General features: G+C 28.2%; 1 protein-coding gene across 1 annotated transcript in view; it reads right to left on the bottom strand.

Annotated features, from left to right (window-relative positions):
- nrm (neuromusculin) overlaps positions 1 to 10,973 on the bottom strand; it is a gene marked incomplete at its 5' end in the record, with an annotated part of 472,198 nt that overhangs the window by 12,183 nt on the left and 449,042 nt on the right. The window contains 3 exon segments of the mRNA XM_067045512.1: positions 3,372 to 3,410; positions 5,098 to 5,131; positions 5,538 to 5,678. Of these exon segments, the coding sequence (XP_066901613.1) occupies positions 3,372 to 3,410; positions 5,098 to 5,131; positions 5,538 to 5,678 (214 nt within the window).

A 10,973-nucleotide genomic window follows, 5' to 3' on the forward strand; every position in this document is an offset into this window, starting at 1 on the left:
GGAAATGGATGATAGAGATAAATAAAATGAATGAATAAAATGTTTCTTAAAAAAATAATAATATGGCATATAAGCAGCCTTGGGGTAATGAAAGGGTTTAAATAGCAAATAAAAATATAATTCAGGCATGTCAAATATATTTTTTAACTTATTATGCTTAAGGTGATATTTTCAGTAATTTAAATACAAATTTTAGCTATCATATTAATTAGTCTCTATGAGTTTGATTTAACTCAGTTAAAAAACCATAAGACTGTACTAAACTGACATCATTATTTGAATAATAACAATAATTTAGAAGAATTGAGTCAATGAAAGTAAAATATCTGGCACTAGAATTTAATTCTCAAATTACCAAATGTTTTAAGAAATTTATTTTTTTGTAGTGGAGAGCATACAATTTTTGGTACAAAACAATGTAATTATAATTTGTTTGTAAAATATTCCAGTGGATCGAATTGAAAAGCACTTCTTACTGAAATATCAAATTTGGAAAAGCGAGTTCCTCACATTAAAAATGCATAGTCTAATTTGATACATCTTTTCAGTTGTTCATTAATGAAGTTTTCCTATAGTTGAACAGTAGAAATGAGAGATTTTCTATCTATTCACAATAACAGCACAGAAAAACTTATCGAAGGTAGTTCATCATTTTTTGTTCATAGGATTTCCTTTATTTATTTTTTTTTTTCTGAGAAAGACCCATGGAAATTATCCATAATCAAAATGATTCCAAAACCTCAAAAGCCGCCAGAATACCCATCTTCCTGACGTCCTATTTCTTTGTTACCTATCATGGGCAAAATCCTTTAGAAACTCATTTTGAAACGCCTGTAATCCATCCATGTTCCAACCACATAATCCCAGAGCATCAGTTTGGATTCTGAACATCCCACTCCACTACCCAGCAATGTCATCGTGTGGTTTATATTGTCTCATCTTCCTTGAAGCACAGAATGTACTGCTCGGGAGTCTTTCTTGATGCAGAACAGGCTTTTGATCGAGTCTGGCACCCAGGACTGCTATACAAGATCCATAAATTCCAACCCCCTACATACTTCCCCATTATCCGTTCTTATCTCTCCGTCAGATTATTTCAAGTAAATCACAACAGTGCTTATTCATTCCTATTCTGTTAGTCTGCTGGTATACCTCAGGGTAGTATCTCACATTGGAGTTCTATCAATGGGTAGATTCTCCAAATGTTTGCATCATGTCACTATTTCACTTACAGGAAATTTACTTGTATACATTTTTATACAGTTGTAAATAACAATAAATACACTATAAAATAAAATTCTGAGAAATAAATTCAGCTAAGTACAGTTTGCTTTGCTATTTCAGTTTTGCATATCAGGCAGAAATGTCATTATGCACTCAGTTACTGCCCTCACGAGATAAATACTTTTCTACCATTGCGATACCATTAATGGTTTAATTTTTTTCTGCTCTAATCTATATCAATGGTCTACCAGAACTAAATGAGGTTACCCTCCTACTAATAGTTTATTTTATAACTTACCAAATTATTTAAATATCTTTTGTTTGGAATATAGTGGCAATAGTTTTTCTGAGTAGTTTGTGTAGAAGCAATCTTAGACCTATGTTTCTAATATGTGTATAGATAATACATATGGAGCAACTAAGATTTGCCTCATTACCATTTTATCTGAGGCCCAAAAAACAGAAATGCAGGAGAAATATTTTGAATTTCAAGATTAAAGCTAGGGTATTTTTAACAGAAGTGAAATCTGTAAGAATGCCTGTTCCCGTCTGCTCAAGCTCGTAGAGGGCCCTTTGGAAACTTCCTCGACAAATCCTCTTCATTTTTTATTATTTCAGACAAAGCTTTATTTTTAGATCACTTATAAGAGAATTTCCCTAAGAAAAATGATTTCTTAAATTTGCCGAATATAGTAATGAATTCAGATTAGAATAATTTCTTAACTTAGCCCTTTGATATCTATAAAGTTTCAGGTAAACATTTTTTTTTTATTTCTGACTATTTTGAATCTAAATCACACAAGAATATGAACTTTACATAGAAAAAAATTTTTAATAGATTTGGGGGTGTCACCTTAAGGCAGTGATTACTCGTTATTATTGAATGTATGATAAAACTGGACCTAATTCTGGGTTGGATTTTGGGAAGGATTCCCTTTTATTATTTTTGGTGTTATGATCTCTGTAAGAGATTAAGACATGTCATACATCAACAATACTCGCTATGATATATTTCCTAATTAATATCTTACCTATTTATTCTAACACCTATGCTTTAAAAGTTGGGTTTCTCAAAGTTGGAAAAAAAAAGCACTTAGTACTTAATAATAAGTTATTATTAGTGAATAAGTACTCACTTTCATTTTTTTCTTATTTATTGAATCATAACTCAAAAAATTGATTTCATTTATTTTTTTCATACATTGCATGTCATGTTCATTTAAATTTTATTCTATTTCCTGTTTTTATATATAGTAAGCAACAACATATTAAGTTTCTTTTACCATTCTAACAAGCAAAGTCAATTATTTAGGTCAAATTATGAAAAAGTGAAAAAAAAAAATAATAAATTGATTTGTCAATTTCAGTCATTAATTATTATTTCAATTTTTTTTTTTTTTTTTGCAATAGAGACAATAAAAAGTTAAAATGTGACATATTAAGTTGAGGACTTGAGTTAATTTTTTATAGAATAAATAAGAAAAAAGTAAAAAGTTAATTTTATTTTTTTGGTACATTCTTTTAAAATTGTATTATTATGTACAATACAATTGTATATAAAAATACAATCAATTAAATGATATAAATCAAAATTAATTTAATTTAAAAGGCTAGTTTAGTTTTTTTTTTTTTATTCCAAAATGGAACTGAATTTCCTAAAAAAAATCAAGGTGGTCTTAAACTTTTAACCAAACTTGTGTACTTTTTTTCTTCAATGTATTGCCCTGAGGGGTACTATGGTAAGGCAATTTTCTTTTGCTTAAGTGACTATAGTTATTTATAAAATATTTCATTATTTTATTTTTAACGACTATTTTGTAATAATATATAGTAATGCACTTTAGAGCTAGTAGGAGTAAATTACACATTATTAATTTCTATACCTATTGATTTAATGAATAGTAATTCAGACGAATAACATTTATTATGTACAATAACTAATTTAGGAGGTCATATATTTGTAATGAATGTTGAGTCATTGATTTATTTATTTTAGCTTCAGTTAATCTATCAGTTTATAGTAATTTGGTTTTAAAATAAGTTTGAAAAGATGAATTATTTGTTTCATTACCTGTTAGTATTAGTAATAAGTCATTATTATATCTGACATGCCTAAAATTGATAAACTTGAGATTAAATGTACTCACTTTAATGTGTAGTTGTTCATGACAAACATGGCAATGTTACTGTAAAAAGTTAACCTTATATGTATTATCTATTTTAATTAAAATTAAGATGCTCTTAAATTATTTATTTTCATTTATTTTGAGGATTACGAAATAAAAAACTCTCAACAGGTTGAAGTAATGACAACTTATTCTAAATTGCTTCTTTTTTTTTTGTAAAAGGGAAGGATTTACACAAAAAAGCACTGTATTAACATGCTCATGCAGTACTTAATTAATTTATTTTTGGCTTAATTATATTCAAAGAAAGGAAAGTAATGAAAGAATGGGAAATAAAGGTTAGTTTCATACCATGAGTTATTATAAATTTTATCAATTTTACAAGCTGTTTACTTTTCTGCTGTGTATCAATTCAACATTTCAGTTTCATTCAGTGCGCTTAGAATTTGTTAAATACATGATTTAAATTAGTTGCCCCCCCTACCCCCCCCAGTGGACCACAAACTTATTTTTAAAACTGGCAAAAGTATTATAAAAGTGCCACATAATGCACTGAAAAAACTCTGTATGTAAAAAGTTAGGAATGAGGGTGGGTTGCGCATGGCTCAATTTGTGGCTTAGTGGTCCCCATACTGCTTGTTGGGAACTATAGATTTAAATATATAGAGTTACCTGGAATACACTCAGCACAAATATATAAATATATATATTTGTGGATAATCTGGTAAGTGTAGAATAGACTTGGACAGTGAGTATTCTTTCAGCATTAAAATGGAATAATTATCAATTTTTAAATATATTTCATTTATTATTTTTATCATTTATGATTGATTAATATGGTATTGTTTATAAAAATGACTAGTTTATAGTGAAATTGTTTTAAAGAATCTATTTTTTACCACAAATTAAAAAAAAAAAAATTATGAGAAAATATCTGAATGTCCAGTTTTTTTTTTGTTTTTTTTTACTGTTGAGTGAATAAAGTTATGGTATTAAGAATATACCCTATAGCCAATATGTATCAAGTGCCAAGACTTGATATTTTATTTTGTATTAGTTTATTGTCAAAGCTTGGTAGAATAAGGTATGGTAAAGTACTATTTCGTGAAAATGATTTAATAAATGTAAGTTCTAAAGGGAAAAAAAATCAATAGATAGAAACAACATGATTTATTGAAACAAATAAATGAGATAATTATAATAGAGCAATTATAATTATATCGAATAAGTTAGGACGATTAATTAATAATAAGCAGATGAGAACATATGCGACAACTATCTTTTTAATGTTATCGTTAAACAACTGTTTAAAAATTGTCAAACTTTCTTGATATTAATGAACTCAAAGATGGTGGTGGTGGTGAAGATGAGTTTTCAGACAAAATATTTACTTTAGATGAAATATTAAGAAATAATGCAATAAGAAGGAAAAGATTATTAAATCCAATAACTTACCTATTGAGAAATAATGGTATTTAAAATACTTATTTGAATTTAAATTAATTAAATATAAGATTCAAGCTTGTTTAATATGTAATTAGTAAAACTGATAAAACATATAACAAGTCACAACATGTAAACTAGCCTCAAATTTTATAACAGAGAACTCACTGCTGAGAGATTTGAAAAAAGCACAGAAGATGCCCTACTCCTAGAATTTTTTTTGTTATAAGATATTGAAATGAGAATAGAGAAAGATCAAGGTGAAATTAAATATATAAGAGATAATATGGCATAATCAACTTACTTTTCTCTATCTTCCAGCTCCACTGTATTATTATCTAAAAATGTGAAAAAAAAAACACCACAAACAACTTAGTATATTAAATGTTTAGCAATATTAATTATGAAATGAAATAAGCTGGAAAAAGCATTCATATTTGTGTTTGTTAAATAAAAGAATAAGTTTTAAAACTAATGCTGAAATTAAAATGCAATTCAGGTTAAAGTCTTTATTCTGTTGTACATGCATATTTTTAAACTATTCAGGCTACCAGACTCAAAAATATAATACTGGTCACGTGTCAAGTTACCTTAAGGTCTTAAGTCGGCAACATCATACCACTTACATATTGTGTTCTTTATGAAACATTATCTGATTAGGAAAAGTCATATTTTCGAATTGATGTCTCTCATTAACTTCTAAGATAAGTGGAAGATTAATGGCACTGCCGTCTGAGTACTCACATTTATCGGCTGCTCTTTTTCTTCGGCACACAATGATGATGACAACACAAATAAGTATGACCATGAGGATAATGAATAGAATAACTGCCAAAAGTATGATGAGGTTTTCATTTTCTAATCTCGCCCACCAACTCATGCTTCCTGAAATAATAAAGTAATTTGTATTTAATTTTTTTATAATACAATAAGGAATCACAGTTAGGCATATTCAAATGATGAAGAATAAAAGCAATTATTCTTAGATAAAAAACATTACTGAATTCCTTAATAAAAATTAGTTGATTTGTCATTCAATACATATACATATAGTAGAATACATGTATATGAGATTTAAATTAATCCGATTCCAATTAATATAATACAGAAAAAAGAAGATCTTTGCACTTTTCGATCACTACTGAATTATTAATATTGTACTTGAGAAGTTTTTTAACAATTAATTGTAAAGAGTTAAAGTTGTAAAAAAATTGTATGTGTATTCAAATCTGCTGGAAAATTACACTTTACAAATACAAAATTAAATAAAAAAAAATTTTGAAAACATATACATCCATGCATCATTCCTTCAAATGATGATTTTTTCAATAATCTACAGAAATCTATAAATTAAAAAAAAAACACTTCCTTAGAATCCTTAATAGGCTAAACTATTCATGCAGGTGACCACTTCTTTTATTTGACTTTTGATTCTGTGAATCAAAGGAAGGAAACTGTAAAGCTTAGATCCAATTCCATGAAGGTTTGAATCAAACCTGGGTCATTAGAAATATATCTTGTAGGAGATATAAGCATGTAATAAGTTTCAGAGAAATCACTGTTGCCATAAGAGAATGCAAATTTTAAAATGTTTGTCGTTGGAGTTGAAATCATACCATGAGAATCATTGGTCTTATGGTAACATCACCTTACAGATATTATGGTCCATAATGATATACTATGATAATTTATATATATATGGAGTTGAAAACTGGACAGACACAGGATAGCATAAGAAATGCTGTTTTTCAGAAAGATTGTGAAGAGAACAAGCAGGGACTACATCTGAAATGAGAATATCCATGGTTGAAGTGAATCTAGCATGTCATCAGAATGTATAAGCATCAAGATCCACTGAAGATAATGAACTATACCCCTGAAGGTAGAAGACTTCAAGGCCAACTGAGGACATAGTATCTGGAAAAAAGTTGAATGAATAACTAAAAAGAGGAAAAAATCTGGAGCATGGCAAGAAAGTGAGAGCAGTGGCAGTCCTGATTAGAAACAAACCTATGCTGATAGACATTTCAGGAAGATGTAAAATAAGAAGCTAAATAGTTGGTTATATTCATGGGTATATGTCACAAAGGGTGGGATAGCTGGAAGGATATTCTACTGGATCCAGAGAGATTTCTTCAACAGAATAGAGATGTCCAAAAAGACAAAGATATCAGTGCAGAAACCGACATTCCTTCAATTATTTCATATTCCTCAGAGTTGTGGACCCTCATTTCAAAAAAATCAGATCAAGGCAATGGAGAAGTGGTATCTGAGAACAATGGGAGAGAAAACTTAGAGAGACAGGATCCAGAACATTACTTTTAGGCAGAACCTTGAATGCTGGTAGAAGCCTTCCTTAATGAGAATTGATTAACATTGAGCAATTCGGCAGAATAAATCCAGAAAGAGTTTAGAGGATGACCTGTGAAATATGAGGAAGGTGAACATAACCAAGAGAGAGATAGTAAGAGATGAACACTGGATCAAAGCTCGGCTAATGATTTATTAAAAAAAAAGTCATTAGTGATAAAGGAAATACAATTTACTAATAGGACAATGCTCCTTGGTGTGTGATACGGTTACGGTTAGTTAATAGTTAATAGTTGTTTTGGCAGAGTAAGGAAATCATTTTTGTTAAGAATGAAATAATGTCTTTGTCTCTTTTGTTATAATAATACAAAAATATCTGGTGTAGTGTGTGCATCACACAACTTTCACTTAGCACCCTACTTTAAGTTAAAACTATTCCTCTCTCCTTTTAGAACAGATATTTTTATATTATTCACTGTGATGATAACTTTTTCATACTAGTTTTCCAAATGAGCCGTTCAATTGATTAACTCCAATTTGACAACTTTCAGAAAAGTAATTTTTTATATAATATTTCTCAAAGCAATATTTGAACATTTTTCTTTTGCAAAATATAAAAATATAACAGTTTACTAAAATTTACATTCTACTCTTAATCATTAATTCAATAACAAATTGTTACAGAACAAGAATGATTTCATAGAGTTATCTTGTCTTTTAATTAATCTCATATATAGGTAAATTGAAATAAAAAACTATTAATAACTGTAGTGACAAAAACATTTATCAGACCGGCAAAACAGAAAAATGTACTGTGCATATGCCTGCACAATTAAACTCATGTTAGAACATAGTTTTATTTAGGAGATTTTTGTCATTCTCTATGACTTTTGATGTTAAATATTATTTTTATTAAAATTTCTGGCTTTACAGGAATATATAATACGTCTACATTGCTACTCTTACTTTTGAAAATGTGATTTCAACCTGGAAAAATATATTTCATCTTATCTACTTAAGTTAATCATCAAATACTTTCATAATTTATGTTTATAAATTATTCACTACTAAAATTATATATGAAATGGTTAATTATTTTTAACAAATAAAATTAAAGGTATTTTAAGAGAAGACATTTCGAAAATTTAGCACTTAAACCCTGCCAACCTATTTTAATGAGGACAAAACTGATATTTTGTTTGAAAGAAATATAGTAGCTACTACTAAACTGTACTCCTCAATTACTAAAAGTAAACAGAACAGGTACATTTAGAAGCTCTTAGCCAGGTTACACTCATTGTTTCATAGAATACGAAAAAATTATTGTAAGAAAACAATCCATGTTGGCTAGATTTCTATAAACGTTTTAGAAATTGTTTTATATTAAAATAGAATATGAAGCAAAAACCTTTTAAACAAAATATTTCTTCTTATTGGAATATCTTATATCTATATCTAATGGGACTTCCTCTAAGAGATAATGTCTCTGAAGCTCAGCATCTTTATTTCTTGCAATCATAACATCAATTGCAGATCAAACCACTACTTCTGTATTCGAATATATGTATGACAAGTTGTACAAGATATATTATATATGATCGAGTGAATAAGTGATCCCGTTTTCAGATTATGTAACCTTTTAAGACAAAATAAAGAAGAATTACAGGAATAGAGCCTCTCTCACCGAATTTTGCTAATTGAGATGGTCTTCAATAGTTTCCTGAAAATTTATATTAAAAATAATGTTGATATATCAAGCAATGATTTGGGTCAAAAGAAAAGAGATGATTGTATATATTTCATTTTATATGTTTAGTCTCCAACCAATTAATAACAAAAAATTCTTTTGAAACATATTTGGAAATCTTTTCTCCTAAACATGCAAGATCGACATGACAAATCATCAGAAGTAAAAAAAATGTTCTAAACTAACTATGAAAATCTACATTGTTAACAGTTTCACAATTATCAAGAGAACACATATCAGACATTATAAAAATTCCTTTTTTAGAATATTTCATGCAGGGTTCTGTTCAAATGATAATTTCTATTAAAATATAAAGAACTATGATGCAAAAAAAGTCAATAGTGCATCCAATACAGACGATTAGAGGAATCTCATCTAATTCCTACCTTTTGCACTAAATTGGCTACTTTTCTCCTGGAAAGCTAAACAAAAGAAAATATTTTTTCATTAAACATAAATCACTTTTGAAATTCTTTTAAAAAAACAAACATTTTGAAGACCTAACAGTCTGTTATGCAATAAATAAATTTCTGATTGGAGCACTATGAGTACATTCACATGAAAAAGGTAGAATATTTCACATATTTGTTCCACAATTAAAGATAGAAAAAATGGTCAATCTTTATTATTTGCTCTGATTTTCAATCAATTACGAATCAGTGTATTCATGTATCCAGAATATTTACCAGGCCTTGTGAACACATCAATGTATATAATTTAAACTAGAAAAAGAATCAACAAAATCGGTCCACCCCATCAAGAGGTATCCAATACTCTTTACATGTTTCTCCTGCTCTCATAAACAACTGAGATTTGGGCATAAAAAATCCTCAATCAGCCACCATATTTAAATGACATGCAAAGGGCAGTGAAAAGTTTAGAGTGTTATCCTAAGGTAACCCGTGACTTTAGCGCTAAACCTGAAAAATTGGTCAAGTAGTCTTCGGAAGAAAGCCATGGAAAGCATGTAGTGGACAGGCGAATTTTTTTTATTTGATTTTTGGGTTTAGTTTCTTGAAGCGTAAAACCCCAAATTTTGAGGATGGAATTCATTTTTCTTTTTCTTGGTCATTTATAAAGGTTCATTATTAAAAATATAAACCAAATGAAGAATTTTTATATCTTTAATATTCTATTACAACATTTAATTCTCAATCCAACTTGGGTAAGATGGCTTTTTCTATATTAATCTTGATCTGAACTATGTCTGTACGATATTTTGCAACAAAACTTTGTATAAAATAAAATGATCAATAAATAACACAATGAGGTAACCATACAATAATTGTTTCAGAAGAGGTTGTTACCTTTGGAAAATATCTAAAGACATTATCTGAGGTGATATTAATGATTCAAAATCATGCGTTAACTGAAATTTTACATTTATTCTGCTCATTTTAATTTTATTCCATTCCTAATATACACACTGCTTTAAAATTCCTTTTGTTCTTTTAGTTTATGATATTTGTCAGTTTTTTTGATATTTTAATTTTCTTAAACGTTTATCAATTTGCAACATGGAATTAATGCAAAATTCGAGGTTTAAGTTAAATTATGATATATGAAGCTAAAGAAAGACTATTTTTAGCTGTTATAGTCTAATGAAGTCAACTCTTGCTTCCTGGAGTAGAAACAATCCCCACCATAGAGAATGTGATTGAACAAATGGATAAAACCCAAGAAAGTAGATCTCACACGAGACCTTCATGCACCGAGAGTTAAATGTTTATAATAATGTTAATAAACAATATTTATTTATTTTTAGCAGTAGTAAGCAAAAGGATGGATAGAAATTCATCCTGTTCTTATGAGCAATAGCATTTTTATCTGGGTTCTGAAGGAAAACAACTTTCAAATGAGTAGTTTCAAATTGTGTCACATACAATAAGTAATCATTATTACTTATTGATGTCATAGGTTCCATTTAAATTTGGTTTTTATCAAGTTCTAAAATAAATAATAATAGCAAAATACCTACTAATATTTGATTTGTAATCATATAGTAAATTAATAAAGAATAAATAGTTCCGTTGTTAAAATAAAAATCTAATAAAAGTCATTTAAAAATATTTATAAAACGCTAAGAACATTATTTCATTTAAATATAACTAGAAAAATTCATA

Source organism: Halyomorpha halys, unplaced genomic scaffold (assembly GCF_000696795.3).
Source record: "Halyomorpha halys isolate HHAL.00 unplaced genomic scaffold, Hhal_1.1 Scaffold48.1, whole genome shotgun sequence".
NCBI classification, from domain to species: Eukaryota; Metazoa; Arthropoda; class Insecta; order Hemiptera; family Pentatomidae; genus Halyomorpha; species Halyomorpha halys.